This window comes from Rhinolophus sinicus, chromosome 17 (genome assembly GCF_057876585.1).
Source record: "Rhinolophus sinicus isolate RSI-liver-muscle chromosome 17, RSI-T2T, whole genome shotgun sequence".
NCBI lineage: Eukaryota > Metazoa > Chordata > Mammalia > Chiroptera > Rhinolophidae > Rhinolophus > Rhinolophus sinicus.
Window position 1 is genome coordinate 23,523,665 of NC_142517.1, and position 17,665 is coordinate 23,541,329.

Sequence of the window (17,665 nt, forward strand, 5' to 3'; positions counted from 1 at the left end):
CCAAAATGTTCAACAGGAGGGAGAGCTCCCAAGCTCATTTTACAAGATCACCATTACCCTAAATCCAAAACCAGACAGATATTACAAAAAGAAACAGAAATTTATAGGCCAATATCCCTGATGAACTTAGATGCACAAGTCCTCAATAAAATATTAGCAAATCGAATTCAGCAATATATGAAAAAGGTCATACCCCACAATCAAGTGGGATTCATTCCTGGTATTCAAGTTTGGTTTAATATCTGCCAATCAATTAATTGTGATACACCACATAAACAAAACAAAAGATAAAATCTTTTAGATGCAGAAAAAGCATTTGACAAAATCCAGCATCCATTTATGATAAAAACTCTCAGCAAAGTGGGAATAGAGGAAATATAACTCAATGTAATAAAGGCCATATATAATAAGCCCACTGCTAACATCATACTCAACAGGGAAAAAGCTAAAAGCGTTCACCTTAAGATCGGGAATAAAACAAGGATGCCCCCTTTCATCACTTTTATTTAAAATAGTATATGAAGTCCTAGCCACAGCAATCAGAGAAGAAAAAGAAATAAAAGTCATCTAAATTGGAAAGGAAGAAGTGCAACTGTCATTATTTGCAGATGACATCATACTATATATAGAGAACCCTAAAGATTCCATCAAAAACTGATGAATATAGATAAATTAATTCAGTAAAGTAGCAGTTTGCAAAATTAATATTCAGAAATCGGTTGCATTTTTATACATCAATAATGAACAGTCAGTGAGAAATTTTAAAAAAATCTCATTTACAATTGCATCAAAATAAAATACAATAAAATACCTTGAGATAAATTAACCAAGGAGGTAATAGACCTGTACTTATACGACACTGAAGAAAGAAACTGAAGAAGATACAAATAAATGGAAGCATATAACATGCTCATGGATATTGGAAAGATTAACATTGTTAAAATGTCCATACTACCCAAAGCAATCTATAGATTCAATACAATCCCTACCAAAACACCGACGGCATTTTTCATAGAACTAGAACAAATAATCTCAAAATTTATATGGAACCACAAAAGATCCAAATAGCCACAGCAATCTTGAGAAAGGAGAACAAAATTGGAAGTATCATGCTACCTGATATCAAACTATACTACAAGGATGTAGTAATCAAAACAGCATGGTACTGGCATAAAAACAGACACATAGGTCAAAGGAGCAGAATAGAGAGCCCAGAGATAAACCCACACCTATATGGTCATTTAATTTATGATGAAGGAGGCAAGAATATACAGTGGGGTAAAGACAGTCTATTCAATAAATGGTGTTGGGAAAACTGGACCATCATCTTACAGCATATACAAGGAGAAACTCAAAATGGATTGAAGACTTAAATTTAAGACTCAAAACCATAAAACTCCTAGAAGAAAACATAGGCAGTAAATTCTCTGACATTGCTCTTACTAATATTTTTTCTGATCTATCCCCTTGGGCAAGGGAAACAAAAGAAAAACAAAGGCACTACATCAAACTAAAAAGTTTTACACAGCAAAGGAAACCACTGAGAAAACAAAACAAGACAACTTACTGAATAGAAGCTATTCACCAATGAATACATCTGATAAGGGGTTAATAGCCAAAATTTATTTAAAAAACTCTTATAGCTCAACACCAAAAAAACAGGTAATCCAGTTTAAAAATGGGTAGAGGGCCTATAAAAATGAATAGACATTTCTCCAAAGAGGACATACAGACGGCCAATAGACATATAAAAAATGATCAACATCACTAAGCATTAGAGAAATGCAAATTAAACCATAATGAGCTATCACCTCACACCTATCAGAATGGCCATCATCCATAAATCAACAAGCAATAAATATTGGCAAGGATGTGGAGAAAGGGAACCCTAGTGGATTGGTGGGATCGCAAATTGGTGCAGCCACTATGGAAAATGGTTTGCGGGTTCCTCAAAAAATTAAAAATAGAGCTAGCTTATAACCCAGCAATTTCACTTCTGGATATTTATCAGAAGAAATCCAAAACACTAATTCAAAAAGATATATGCACCCCTATGTTCACTGCAGCACTATTTACAATAGCCAAGATATGGAAGCAACCCAAGTGCCCATCAATAGATGATTGGACAAAGAAATCTTATCATTTGTGACAACATGGATGAACCTGGTGGGTAATACGCTAAGTGAAATAAGTCAGACTAAAAAAGACAAATACCATATGATCTCACTTATAGGTGGAATCTAAAGAACATAATAAACAAACAAAACAGACACAGACTCATAGATCCAGAGAACAAACTGATCGTTGCCAGAGGAGTAGGGGGTTGGCTGAAGAAGGGTGAAGAGGTGAAGAAATACAAACTGGTAGTTACAAAGTAGTCACGGAATGTAAAGCACAGCATAGAGCATATAGTGAATAACGTTGCAACTACTACATATAATGCCAGGTGGGTACTAGAAAAACTGGTGGGAATCACTGAATAAATTACATAAATGTCTAACCACTATGCTGTTCACCTGAAACTAATATAAAATAATATTGAATGCCACTTGTAACTGAAAAAAAAAAAAAGTTTTTTAAATTGTAATGAATGTTTCAGGCATGAAAAGTATTATATCTTTAAATTATTTTATATTTATGACAAATAGAATGAAAAAAGAATATTGGTTAGAAAAATTTAATCAATAAGTTATTCAAATACGTTAAATAGATTAAAAATTGAAAAATGTTTTTAAAATGCTCTGGTTTTTTTGATATTAGTTGTCCATGAAAAATAGAACGAATTATTTGTAGTTTATAATTCACTGGTTCCATTAAATGAATACAGTTTTTTTTGAAAACCTACTATGGGCAAGAAACTGTGATGGGACAAGAACAAAGTAAAGCATATTTCCCCACCTTTGGAGCTGACAGTATACTGTATATTTTCTTGACTCTAAGAGTCTTATTGTTTCCCTATAGTTAATACATACATTAGGGGGGAAAAAAGTTTTAAGCCATTTCTGCATCTAACATTTGATTCCATCATTCCATTGCACTTGATAGTCTAGAAGCAGGAATAAGATTTTGGCACACTAATTAATGCCATAGAAATGTTCCACATCTCATTAGTGACAAAAGAATTTATAGACAAAAAGTCAGCAAAATATTTGTAAATTATTTTACAATAAACTTATAATAAGAAAAAAAGAATGCACAGACAAGGTCTTAAGAGAATCCTGCTCAACAGCAGATTATTTTTTGGACTGCCTTATTCTAAATGGGTAAGTGTTTCTGCCCCCAGAGACTCTGGCATGTGTCCTTATGACTCCATGCAAGAGGATTACAGAGAAAGGCATCATTAATTTTACTGGGAAATAAGGAAAGCTTTAAGGATGCTGTAGCTGCCAGATTATTTTTGTTGAGGCATTGTTTCACTTGTGTCATTTCCCTGCTCAAAAATATTAAGTAGCTTCTGATTCTAAGGCCTTAATGTTTGACAACAGGCTCTGCTTCAACTGGACTTCTGTTGACTCTTCCTAGACTCTCAGGTCTAGTCTAGGGCTGTGCTGTCTAATGCTATTAAGTACTTGCAATGTGACTAGTGTGACGGAGGATTCAATTTTTAATTGTATTTAACATTAGTTAATTTATGTTTAAATTTAAAAAAGAAACAGGATGCAATTTTCTATGTTGATTATACATTGAAGTGGCAATATTTCTATACATCAATTTAAATAAAATACTTTATTAAAATTTATTTCACCTGCTTCTCTTTAATATTCTATTAGAAATTTTTCAGTGATATATGTGGCTTGTATTTTATTTCTTTTGGAGAGTGCTGGTGTAGGGATAACGAAAGAGCTTGCTTTTCTGGGTCGCATGCTTACACCAACATTAGAGTATGAGGAAAATCAATACTGTTTAACTGATATGAGCTGATACCAAGGATGGGCCTGGCCTGTTCCTCAAAGAAAAATTATGAAACTTGGTACCAGAAGAAGGAGAATCAGTAATGGGTAAGAAAAAGCACAGATACCCAACAGACCTGGTTGCCCATTATAAATGCTTTGTTTTTTTTTGTTTTTTTTGGCTTCTTTTGTGGTCATATTTCAAGACACCATTCCTTACTATCTGTTGCCTCCTCTCTGGCTTCATCTGCTCCTACACCACCCCTTTCACAACCCTCCCAGCTTATGCCTCCCAAACAGAATACCACATGCAGCGCCGCGAATTGATGTCCTTTCTCTGACACTCATGCCTGTTCCAATCCCCTCTCCTTCTAAATAACCATGAAGTCCTACTCATCCTTCAAGTCTCAGCTCAATTCTCTCTCCCTCTGAGCTGTGATTCTTGATTCTCCCAGCCTAGGACACCTATAACTTTCCACTTTGTGTTTCCTCTTTAACTGTATATCTTATCGTATGTCACTTTCAAAGTAACATGCATAATTTGATTGCATAACAGGACTAATGTGGATGTTGAGAGTAAGGTATGCCTGAGATGGTGCATTTAAAAGGTCCATTTCAGGTAATTTCAACGAAGGATTATTGAGAAGTGTTGAAAAGACTAGGAGTCAATCAGTTACGGTAAAGAATTCAAAGGTTAACAACGATAGAGAGCTGTTACCACCTCTAGGCCTGAAAAGCAGGGAGGAGCCATGTTAATGGCACATGGTCAGAGCTATAGATGAGGAAAAGGAGCAGCCAGAGAAGAGGTGGCTGTTAGGACAGGAATGCAGCCCCTTCCCAAACCATGCCCTGAGAGGATGAAGGGATAGACAAATACTCTACTTCTCTCTTCTCTGTCTCATGTTGATGCACCCATTGGCTGATGTTAACTAGAGGAGGAGAATGTGTAGAGACCAGCTTCTAGGCAAAAGAGAAGAGCAGGGAGGGGTGAGACAAACAGAGAATATTACTCCCTGTTCCTGGAAAAACTCTTTACATGTAGCGGATAATAAATATTGAATGGATGGATGAATGAATGACTCTCTGTGAATCTCTGTATTCCTGATGTTTTAAATTCATTTTTCTTAACAAACACAATGAATGTAATATAAACATAGAATTAGATGTGATTTAATTTACAAACCTTTCATAATATTTTCAAATAAATAAATAAATTCACAAATTAGAAGAAAGTTTTGTCTGATTTTGTGTCCTCAAGTTAGATTTAAAAATTACCAGCATCGAGCGCAGCCTGCAGGAGGAACGTGCAGAGAAGAGACCTGACGTGACGTGGGTCCGACACGGCACCATGACAGAACTGGAGACCGCTATGGGCATGATCATTGATGTCTTCGCCCGGTACTCGGGGGCCGAGGGGAACAAGCAGAGCCTGACTAAGGGGGAGCTGAAGGTGCTCATGGAGAAGGAGCTCCCGGGCTTCCTGCAGAGTGGAAGGGACAAAAATACCGTGGACAAACTGCTCAAGGACCTGGACGCCAATGGAGACGCCGAGGTGGACTTCAACGAGTTTATAGTGTTTGTGGCTGCACTCACGTCTGCCTGTCACAAGTACTTCCAGCAGCCATGACCTGACTGATACTCTGCAGCCCCGGATTCCCGAAGGGGGCACAGGGAGAGGGCCCCTGGCTTCCAGAAAGCCCTGGGAGGCAGTTATTTCTCTGGGCTGAGCCAGCGGATGGCCCTCTAATAAATAAAATGCTCCTGAAATGAAAAAAAAAAAAAAAAAAAAAAATTACCAGCATCGTACTTATCAGGAAACGTATTCTGCTTGGCTTTTTACCTATAATATACAATTAATCCTCAAAGAACCCCTGTGAAGTTAGCATTCTCATTCCCTTTTACACATGAGGAACTGAGGGTCAAAGGTATTTGAAAATGATCAGACTATGCTTTCCTCTTCAATTCTCCAACTGCACAAATACAAAACAAAACAAAAAAAAAGATATGAATGCTTAATATTAAAGCCAATTCTTTAATAAGTTGAAAAATAATATCAATGAACAAGGAATATGTCTCTCACCACTGAACTATGCAGATAATAATTGAAATATTGCTACTACAGGAGCTTTAAAGTAGTTATGAAATGTGTCTTGGGAACAAATGATGTCTTGGGAAAAAATATGAATACTTGTTTTATTTTAATTGAAATCTGTTTCCAGGGTCATATGCACAGATGCTTTCTTACTTTTAAGAGACAAGTGCATAATAGCAAAAAAAAAAATGAAGGAAATAGACTGAGAATCATGATATATATGGATGAAAATAGTGAAAAATATGAAAACTGTTGTAATATTTTTTCAATCTAATGATTCTTTAAAATTCTTTGGAGGGATATTTTGAAATTTCTAAATGCAAGATATAACAATTACTATGTTACTGCTTTTCTTTGTCAAAATACACTCTCACAAGAAAATAGTGTCCAATTTTTATTCAAAAGAAGATATTTTCTCATATCAGAAAATTACTGTTAAGTTATTTTAATGCAAAATATGATATAATATTAATGCATATTATAAGCTCCTAATACATGTTTCAATACACATTGCGGGTATTGCTTGGCGTATAGGAAGAGCTAAAATTTTATTGGCTAACTGCTAATGCTTGTAATAACCCGGTTTGTTCCTAATGTTAGTGGTAACCCGACAGCAATAAGCACCACTGAAGTCTAAATTGTGGTCTCAAAAAGTTCTGTCCCACTGACAGGAATCCAGGGCCTTTACAGAAATGGCTAGATTTAGGTCTTGGACAGAAAATACACAAAATGAGCATGAGCCATCTTGTTGTACCAAAAAGCAAAGACATTATCAAAGAATTGGGGGATTATATAAAGAAGTGAGAGTAGCCAGTGACAGGAACAAGTAAGAAAAAGAATAGATGCCAAAAGACCTGATTGCCCACACCGAAAGTATTTTTTTGTATCTTCAGGGGTCGTATTTCAAGACATTATTTCTTACTTGTCCCTCACCATCTTCTGATGTCTCCTCACTGAAGCACCTGTTATGTTCCTTCACCACACCCTTTCCTTTAAACAAGAGGAATGATGACAATACATTGAAACAGAAAGCAAATTTAACCCTACAAATGAATAAGAAGTTGACAATTATCCAATAAACACTTGTCTGGAATAAATGAACAGGCAATTTAAAAACAAGTCATTTAAAGTGGGATATAAACATTAAAATATGTTCAATATCCATAGTAATTAAGGAAATACAAATTTAAAAAGTACTAAGACACCATTTTCTTGCCCATCAGATTGGCAAATCTTTAAAAGTTTGATTATATCAAATACTGGCAATGGAGCATTAAAACAGGAAATGTTGGAAGTTCAAACTGTTAAAGGTTTTTTAGATCGGCAATTAGACAGTAAAAATTAACATTTTAAAAGTATATACCCTCTTGCTCAACAATTCTACTTTCCTGTATTTTTCTTAAAGAAATACTTGCACGTAACTTTTAAAGAGGCATTTATAATGAAGTGGACTGGCTACACTGTTTATAAGTGTGAAGATGAAGTAACACAAATTTCATCAATGGGAGATTTAGATATATATATGAATCAGCTCAAAAGAATAACTTGGGGGTATCTTCAATCAATATTGTTAAGGTTTTAAAAAGTCACAGTGAAAAACATACAGTGCGACATTATGTACATTTAAAAACCCACAAAATTATTTAATTTCATATGTGTCATATGTGTATATAGGAAATAGGTCTGCAAAGGTACATAAACTGATAGCATTGGTTACTTCTGGAGAGGAGACTCAGAAGGAAATAGAATAAACTTAGCTTTATCTGCATTTTTATACTGTAAATACAATAGAGTATTTCAGTAGCCTTTATTTTACATTTTTTGAATGTTAAGAAAATAATCTTCCAATAACCCCTATGATAGTCGTCTAAGGCCCCATTTCATACATCAGGAAACAGGGCTCAGAAATAAAGACTGACCTCCCCAAGGCTAAATAATAATAAAGGTGAAAATTTATTCAGGATGATTTTAGGACCTCTACACAGACTCTTTTTCTCTAGGTCACAAATAAAAACGATCTCGTATTTTGCACCGGTCAAAACTTCTCTAAGGCAATATCTGGGTTGAAGACAGAGATTTGGGAATAAAAAGTATTTGCCAATAGAAATCATGGAAGCATATTGAGGAGACTGCGGTTAAGAAGAGGAGCTGGGCCAGAACAGAATCCTGAGAAGTGGTAATCTTTAATGAATGAACACAATTGAGGAACCTGATAAGAAAGTTAAAGAAGAAATTTCTACATAATCAAGAGGGGATGAAATGAAGAACCCAAGCACAGAAAGTGCTTCCAGAGGGAGGAAGTGGTCACCAGTGGCATATCCTGCAAACAGGCCAAGTAAGAGAGCTTGGAGGATTCATTTGGATTTGGTAACAGGGTCACTTGGTGACTTTGGCAAGAGAATCTTGGTGAATAGGACAGACAGAAACCAGAATGCTGAGGGATGAAGCATGAAGGGGACAGGAGGATTTAGCAGTATGGCGGGTCCCAAAATATTTAAACATAGAATTGCCATATGATCTAGCAATTTCACTTCTGGGTATATATCCAAAAGAACTGAAAGTACACACTTGAAAAGATATTTATACACTCATGTTCTTAACAGCTTTATCCCCATAGCCAAAATGTGGAAGCAACCCAAGTGTCCATCGAAGGATGAATGGATAAATAAGACATGGTACTTACATATAATGGAAAATTATTCATCCTCAAAAAGGAAGAAAATTCTTGCACATGCTACAATCTGCATGAACCTAACTGAAATAAGCCAGCCACAAAAGGACAAATATTTTATGATTTCACTTACATGAGGTACCTAGAGTAGTCAAATTCATAGAGACAAAAAATAGAATGGTAGTTGTCAGGAATAGGGAGACTGGGAAGGAGAAATGCGGAGTTATTATTTAATAGGGACAGAGCTTCAGTTTGGAAGGATGAAAAATATCTGGAGATAGATGATGGTGATTGTTGTAAAACAATGTGTATATACTTAATACCTCTAAACTATACACTTAAAAAATGGTAGAAAAAATGGTCAGTTTTGTTTTACATATATTCTGATATGTGTGTGCATGCACACACACACACACACACACACACACACACACACACACACACACAGAGCTATGAGGACTTGAAGGAAATCAATGTTGGCAACTTTCTCAGAAAGGAAAGTAATAGTGCAGGTCAGTCAGGGAACATTTTTTTAAGATGGAGGAACCTTGCGCATATTCACCAGCCTGGAAGGGATCATTTAGAGAAACAGAGATTTACATCCACCATCCAAGTATCGGCCACAAACATTGAGGCAGCATATTAAAATCTTAGATACTGAACACTGTGCACCCAAAAGTGAGCCTGGGTCTTCTGGGGGACGCAGATGTGCCGAGAGTTTTATAATAGATATAATACTAAAATTTCTCAAAATACATAAAATCTAATCATTAACTTTTTCTTCAAGGATTTTTCTACAAGTATCTCCTAAAAAATTCAAATCAAATTTTATAATGATGACGTGCTGGTGAGTTTTTTGTTTGTTTGGAGTTTTTGTTTGTTTGTTTTTATTTTCATCGTGTGTCGGGGGCAGTTTTCTTAGTATTACTTTTTCATTTATTTTTACTTCCTGCAAATTCATACTAAGTATGAGTTTAAGAGAAATGGAAAAACGTTTCTATTTTTAATCATCCCTAATTACATTTTATTGCCCCTCTGAAAATGGGGTTAAGTAAAAAGTAGAGAGTGATACCCTGAGAGCATGAGTTTCTGAAGTCCAGAAGGTGGTTCTTGCAATGTGTGGAGGTTTGCATAATCATTAAGTTATTCTTGTAATCCACCTCCTTCCTCTTCCCCAATGAGCAAGGGAGAGTGGGAGGCCCTGCCACATACAAATTGCAGCTAACCATTTGCTTCTATTATGCAGTAACCAGGGAGAAATACACTTCTTTTTATTTGAGGTTAGCAATAGTATTGCTTTGATTGACTGTTTTTATGTCCTAAGTCGATCATTGTCCCTACTATCCCATAAATATTTTCATTGAATGCTCCCATCTATTAGAAACTTAGCCAGTTAAAAGTTGAGCATTGCAGGATCTGCACCTGTTTTTCATTCTTGTAGCTGAAGTTGAGAGAGACCATAGCACATGGATAAGCAACAGTTTCAGTTTTGCAATGCTTTATCTATATGTAACAGGCAAGTATATTCATGAGACAGGAAGTTTAAGAATTGTAGGTTAAAAAAACCGCTACTCAGATTCCAGGAAAATACCCCTTTACTGGAGTAATGTTTTTTTCTTTTCTTTTTACAAGATGTCTGTAGTCAGATTAACATTTAGGTCATACTCCAAAAACTTTAATTAGTTAGCCTTATAAAGCAAGCTTATTCTTCGTGTATCAGCTTGACAGTTTTCTTCTGAACTTAACAGTATTTTCTGTTTTTCTATAACCGTTCAGCCACACAGATGTTTCCTTATGTAAATGAGCATTACTTAATCAACTATAGATTTCGATAACTTTTCTAAAATTTGCTTATATATATATATATATATATATATATATATATATATGTATACATTAGTTGTTTATGCACACACATACATTTTATAACCTGTTGCCATGATTCCAAGTGTAAGTTTTGTGAATAATTTTCCCTTTGCCTCACATTTATAACGCATAATGACTCTGGTGTTTCACAACTTCCTCTTTTGGTAGACTGTCCTTTTGCAGAGAGAAAAGAAGTGTGACTTAAGAAGAGAGCTGAGTAGAGAGCAGAGCTCTCTGAGGTGCTGGAAGCTTCACTTAACTATTTAAGCAGCTTCACAAGCAACTCTAAATAAGACAGAGGTAAGAAGAGTTACTTGCTATTTTTCATCTTATTATTTGGATTACTATTTATAGAGCAACAATTTAAATGCTGTTTGGATTACAAAATAGATTAGATCCATCTGATATCTGTCTCAAGAAAGTAGTTAATATTTTAAATGAAAAAGTTAGAAAATTTACAAAGTTTCAACTTTACATGCAACCTTTTAAAAACCTGGAGATTTTTAAAGTTCTTATTGATATCAAATTATTTTAACTGCGAAGTAAAACATTCTCTTTATTTCATAATTTTGCACATGATTTAATGCTGAAAGAACTTTTGGATTAATAATAAACTTTGAGAACATTTTTCTTCCCCTAGCTCAAGTTAATTCCTAGCATTTGTAAATTCTCCTACATATACCATTTTGTTAATTTTGCATGTTACTAGTAGGACGTTTTCCAGGAAAAAGACTTTCTTACATTTGTTTTTATGCACCGTGAAAATGTATTATTTAAAATGTGACATTTCAGTTTTATTTTTCATGTCATTACATTATGATATTTAAGCACAATAGAAAAAGCAATTTTGTAATATAATATGGTTTTAAAATCTAAATAAGTAAACCTAATTTTAGAAATTTGTGGTTTTTTAATAAGATTAATCTACAATTATAATGCTTAAGATTGGAGCAAGAACTAAAACAAAGTAAGACCATTTGGATTCATAATTGGAGATCCAATTAAGCAGAAACTGCTCTCATTAATGAAACACTAAAATAATCTAAATCTGCCAGAATTTTTTTCCTTGATTTTGCCAATCTAGAGAAATGCTTATACATATTAAGTATTTAATACAATTGTATTCATTATATAGCAATTTTAAATCCTCCTTTTAACAACAATTCATTTCTTTATTCTTTGGTATAAACATTACAGTGTTTATACATCTGTAAAAAGACAAACGCAGTAAGCGAACTATGCTGTTGATATATGGAATTGTGCATAGTTTGCCACTAGCAACTTGTTTTAAGAAAGTGACACACATCACACATTTGCTGTGTGAGATTTGGTAAGGTAAATACCCCAATTAATATATTTGAATGATTACTTAATCTGCTTTGTTTTTGTTAATTAGAATAATCTCATGGTTTCCAAAAAAGAAAGTTTGCATTGTTCCATCAAATGATGGATTTAATTTTTATTACTTTTGGTAAACAGTGTTATTATACTGGTTCTAATACATTAACTGGAAAATTGTTTTTTAAAAAAACTATTTTAATGCAAGGTGCTATAACAGGAGATTATAGGAAATGGAAAAGCAGATTGTTGGTGTTATAAATTCAGGAAATGAACTGTTGGCTCAAGTTTGACATTGCTAACTAGATCAACATTTTCAAGTTGATAGTTGTAAAAACCCTGTTAAAATTGTGCACCCTCATCTTTATATATCGCAACTACACACAACTACTTCCGTCAGAACTTGATTATGTTATTTACAACAATGCCGTTTTTTTAATGCCTTCTCTAAAAAAAAAAAAAAAAAAAAAAAGAAAGAAAAAAAGATGGCTGTAATTTTAAATGTTCAGAATTTTAAGTATGAGGTATTTTGATGTCATGAACAGTAAGCGCTGTGGGTGTGTTATAAGTAGTGTGGTATTACACTGAATAACTGATAACAACCAAGCAAAAACAAAGCCAAAGGAAATTACAGTCTCAATTGATCACCAGCGTAATTCAGAGCAGCAAATACGGGCCAGAGCAGTAGAGAAAACGCCATCTTACTGGCAAGACAGATGTGTTGATGTTGTTGTTGTTGTTGAGAGTTACTAAAGCTTCTGAAGACATAACCTAGTTCTAGATTATGGAAAATAAGTTTAGAATTTGTTCTGTCTTTGAGAAAATTGCATTTACAGAAAAAAAAAACCACATAGTGACGATTTGGATGCGTTTCTATGAGACATACAGATTGTTGAAGGTAACACCCTTGTCATTATTAGAACAGCAGGACACATTGCATATGCTTTTTATTGCACATATTGTCGTAAGAAAAAGCCTTTAGAGCCTGTCCCCAAATCCAAATTTTTAAAGTGAAAATTAGATATAAGGTTGTAAATAATTTATTGCTGGAAAACAAAAATTTTGACTTTTGCCCTATAGACATATATTTTACTGTTTTTCATTAAGATCACATTCCTTAACGAGACACGGTTGACTGTGACACATGGGTGACTTTGCTGGGAATCTGCCTAACTATTGCTATCCAGGACTGATACATCTAAGCTCACAGTGTAGTGATGTCTCCCTCCATTACAATACAAGCTGCCCAAAGCTGCTCATCTGTTAAAGAGAACCACCTACTTATAGAGAGGGCTCTCCTCTATTCCATCCCAGCAAACATACTATCTTTCAAATAATAATTTTACTTTGAAACAATGATGCTAATTGTTTTTGACTTAAATGATTGGGCTTCCAAAAGAACTTTTGAAACATTTGTTGGTTTGTTTGGTTGGTTTTCCCGTCTTTTGGCCATATTCTTATTAACAAAAATAAAGACAGGAAAGTTTGTTGCCTAAAAGAAAAACTATGGTTTGGGTGCAGACTAAGAGGGATGGAATTCAGAAACCAAAATCCTCCAAATCTAGATAATACAGATCTTTTTGCCTTTTAAAAGTAAATTTGTGGCCACCTACATTCATTGAGCTATTGTTTTAATAGGTGTGACTTCCAAATAAGTGTCACATACAGTATACTCATTTTTATTATATTAATAAAAATATGAGTTAAATAAATGGGGAAATTGTTTTCACAAAAGTATGCACTGTGGCAGTACATGTGCTCTGTAAGATAAAATACGTATTTCATTTCCATATAACAAATAATTTCTGCCAATATAAAGGGTAAATATAAGTACTTTACTTTCTGTGTATTTACAATTAAAAGATACATTAAATGCAGTCTAATGTATACATCTGTGCTTAGAATATAAAAGCACTGTTTTGTTAAATCTTAAAGATGTAAATTATTTGTTGTTTTAGCATTATTATTATATTTTTTATTATTTTACATGAACTTTACAGGCACTTAGAATTGATGTTTTCCAAATTCTTTCCAGCTTTATTTTTCCATCATTCTATGCATGTATAGGAAATAGGTTTTAAAAATTCAGGACTATTAAGGAAAATACTACATTTATATTTTTAAATCCAAATTTAAAGTAAAATGGCATTAAAACCATTCATTAATATTGGAACCACGGGGAAGTAGATCAGAAATTAAGTTAGCCTGCTGGCAGTGCTCCATGAACTAGTATAAAATGTCACACCTAATTATTATTCTACTTTATAGCTATTTCATCATTAACTTTTAGTTTTTTATATATGTACTTGTTATCATATTCTCAAAATTCTTATTTGGCAACAATAGAAATATGACCTTGAAAATTATCACCAGTTTATTCTCATTCTGAAAAAGAAATTAGTAGAATTTTTCTTTAAGTGTACCTTAGTTCAATTTATTTTAATTTTCATAAGAAAAGAAATTTAACCTGATGCTTTTATTATTTTTCTGTGTTAGTGAACAGATCTGAATTAGAGAGGAGGCAAAAAACGTCTTCACGCAATTAGGCTGTTTTCTGAGTAAAATTAAGTCATATATCTGATGGCAATGGAGTTTTTTAAGTGCTTACTAGAAGCACTTGTTATACTTCATTTGCTTTTTAAGTTTTTTTACTTAGAAATAATTTCAAGCTGACAAAGCTTGTAAAATAAAAACAGTGTAATGAATTCCCATGTACCCTTACCAAGATTTCCCTAACCTTAATTTTTCTAATTCTTTCTTTACCAATATTTTTCTATCTCCATAATTGTTTTTCTGAACCATTTGAGGGTAAGTTATAAATAACATGGCCCTTTACTTTAGTGTGTTATTACTAAAAATAGAGATACTCCCTTACATAGTGGTTACAGACCATTATCTACTTCATAAATTTACATGTGTGTGTGATACTTTTATCTAATATTTGTCCATGTTCTAATTTTGCTATGCATCTAATAATACCCTTGATAATATTTTCTCCTCCAGAAAGGGATCCAGTCTAGATTCAAGTATCACGTTAAGTTGCAATGTCTCTTTAGACTCCCTTAATCTGGACCATCTCCACATAATTTCTTTGTCTTTTATGAAACTGAAGATTTTAAAGAGTACAGTCTATTCAGCAACTCCTTCTTTTGTTCTTTTTAACAGAACGTTCCTCATTTTGTACTTGTCTGACATTTCCTTGTGATTACGTTGTGGTTATGCATTTTCAGCCAGAATAATGCTAGGTGATGTTGTTTCCTCTCATGCTATCATGTCTAGAGCTATACACGATGCTCATCTATCCCACACTGGTGATACTCATTTTGGTTGCCTCGTCAAGGTGTTGCCTGATTTCTTCATTTTATAGTAACGGCGCCTCACAAGACATTTTCCTTAGGGTTTAGTTTTAATTGATGTTCTCATCCGATATAATCGTTACTATAATGGTCACAAAATGATGATCTTCTAACTCCATCACTCCCTGCACATTTGCATTCCACTATAAGCAAAAGAACTCCCTGCTCTCCCATCTTTTTAATTATTAATGTATGTATCTATCTGTTACTGGTAACTCATGAATTTCTGTCTTTTCAGTGGTTTATAATTTATTACTTCCTTAATTATTTTACTGTTCAAAGTGCCCTTTCGTTTGGCTTGTCTGTCATTGTGGCCTGCCCCCATCACGTTAGTGAGCATTTTGTTACCTTCTGGCATAAAAAGATGTTCTAGGCTGATGTGGTACCCTACCCTGTTCCACCCCCAGAATCATTCATTTCTTGTTTTTTTTATTGTGGGGAATGATGTTAGGGGCTAAGATCTGGGTGTCAGGTATACTCACCGCCCCTGGAGCATTTTTGCTTCTTGAGGTTTTTTGTTTTGTTTTAAGTTAAATGAGCATATATCATCACCTGTGCAGAAAAAAATAATTAAGGGAAGGAGGATATAACCATGAATTTCTGTAGTCCATAAGCACTGGAAAAAATTCTCACTCTTTTATTTAAGTGATTCTAGAATGTTCCTGCTCCCAGCACTAACCCACATTCTACTCCAGTACTCATAATTCTGAATGCATGTAAATCTTTGTGGTAGCAAGAGAAAGTGGCTTTATGTTAAAAGATTCATTTTCAATTTCCATTCTGTCACTTATGGACTGTGGATCTTGGGTAATTTACTTCTCTTTTTTCTCTAGATATCTAGTCTCATAATTTTAAATTTAAAAAAATCCATACCTCTTTCACTTTATGCCGACTTCTGGACTCATACCTCAGAAGGATTAGTAAACATCTTCACTCAGATATTAATAGACATGTCAAAGTCAACATGTCCACAATAAAACTCCTCATTGCCTACCCCTCTCTCTGCTGCATCCCTACTGGTTTTTGTTCAATCATTGGCACCATCTTATACCCAGTTATCTAGGTCAAAAATATCATTGACTTCTTTTTTCTTCTCTGACTACCTCTTACCTATCAGTATGTTTGTCAACATACTTTTTCAAAATATATTGCAAGACTGACCAGGGTCACCCCTTCTGTCATCTTGGGCACTGTGTGAGACACTGTCACCTCTGTTCTAGACCTCTCGGGTCTGCTAGTAGCCTTCTCAGAATTTTATCTTTTTCTACTCTTGCATCCCTGCCAGCATGACCTTTTAAAATGCAAATCAAATCATGTAATTCCCTTCTCAACATTTTTCAGGGGCTTCCTATTTTAATTGGGATAAGATCCAAATTCCTCATTACAGCTCACATAGCTTGGCCTCCGCCTACATCTCCTCCCTCATCTCCTTTCTCTCATCCCTTCATTCAGTGTGCTGTGGCTCCACTCCTATTTTCGCTCCTAGGGCATCCTAACCTCATTCTTGACTCAGGGAGTTTGCATACTCTCTTCCCTCTCCCTTCCTGACGTGCTCATCCCACACATATTACTGTGACACAATCCTGCTTTGTTCAGATCTCTGCTGAAATGTTCCTCAGAAGGGGTGTCTTCCATGACCAGCCACATAGTTTATTTCAGTGTCCCTCACCCAGTCACTCTCTAATCCTTTTACCCCGTTTTAATTTTATTATAGCACTTAAGACTACACAACATTTTCATCTTTATTTCTTTATGCAATAATTTATTGTCTGTTTCTCTCACTAGAATGTAAGTTCCATGAGGGCAAGGATTTGGTCTGTTTAGTTCACGCTATATCCTCAGTATCTAGAACAATGCATGGAACATAGTAGATCCTAAAATAAATGATGATTAAGGAAAAGGCCTCAACATTTCTGAGCCTCATGTACACTCCAATAGGCATAATAATAAAAAAATAGCGGCTATCTCCCAAGTTTGTCTGCAGGAGGCCATGGTAATGGCAGGACACTGAACTATTAGGTTGGTGCAAAAGTAGTTGCGGTTTTTGCAATTATTTTTTAACCTTTTAAACCGCAATTACTTTTGCACCAACCTTTTATGGCATGCACTTGTCAGTTGGGGATTCTTCTGGTAACACTGAGTGAAAGGAACTGAAACAAAAAAATGGTCCCTGAAGACAACAAATAGACCAAGAAGTTCTCTTTTTTTCTGTGTTGGCTCTTTTGTACTGAGATAAAAAGAGTGGCTGCCGCTCATGTCTTAGAATCCTGAGGGGCGATCGCTCTGCACTGCTGCTCCACTGCTTTTGCACCGGTTCTGTCCCTGCCTTCATCACCCAGAAAACATGTGCCCACCCTTCGTTGCCAGTTAGGGTCCATTGCTTTTCTCAATCCAGATGGAAGAGCAATCTCCTTTCAGAATCCTTTCCTGATTCACCATCTATCTGCCTGTG

The 17,665-nt window shown here is 34.7% G+C and overlaps 2 protein-coding genes across 7 annotated transcripts in view; both read left to right on the plus strand.

Annotated features, from left to right (window-relative positions):
* Positions 1 to 5,177: 5,177 nt before the first annotated feature.
* LOC148754744 (protein S100-P) lies at positions 5,178 to 5,647 on the plus strand. The gene has a single exon (XM_088793999.1). The coding sequence runs from the start codon at positions 5,239 to 5,241 to the stop codon at positions 5,515 to 5,517; it is 279 nt and encodes a 92-aa protein (XP_088650125.1). The 5' UTR covers positions 5,178 to 5,238; the 3' UTR covers positions 5,518 to 5,647.
* Positions 5,648 to 10,674: 5,027 nt separating this feature from the next.
* The window catches only part of MBNL1 (muscleblind like splicing regulator 1), a 194,889-nt gene continuing 187,898 nt past the window's right edge, over positions 10,675 to 17,665 (plus strand). For 2 of the 6 annotated variants that reach the window (XM_019732015.3, XM_088794186.1), the window contains exon 1: positions 10,742 to 10,819. The gene's annotated coding sequence lies outside the window, so the exon portion shown is untranslated. Of the gene's footprint in view, positions 10,820 to 17,665 lie in introns of all 6 variants that reach the window. The other 4 variants (XM_019731998.3, XM_074326722.2, XM_019732018.3 and 1 more) reach the window with 4 other exon arrangements.

What these genes read in the sequence shown, in the direction of transcription:
- LOC148754744 (XM_088793999.1), top strand. Translation starts at nt 5,239, where the DNA reads ATGACAGAACTGGAGACCGCTATGGGCATGATCATTGATGTCTTCGCC.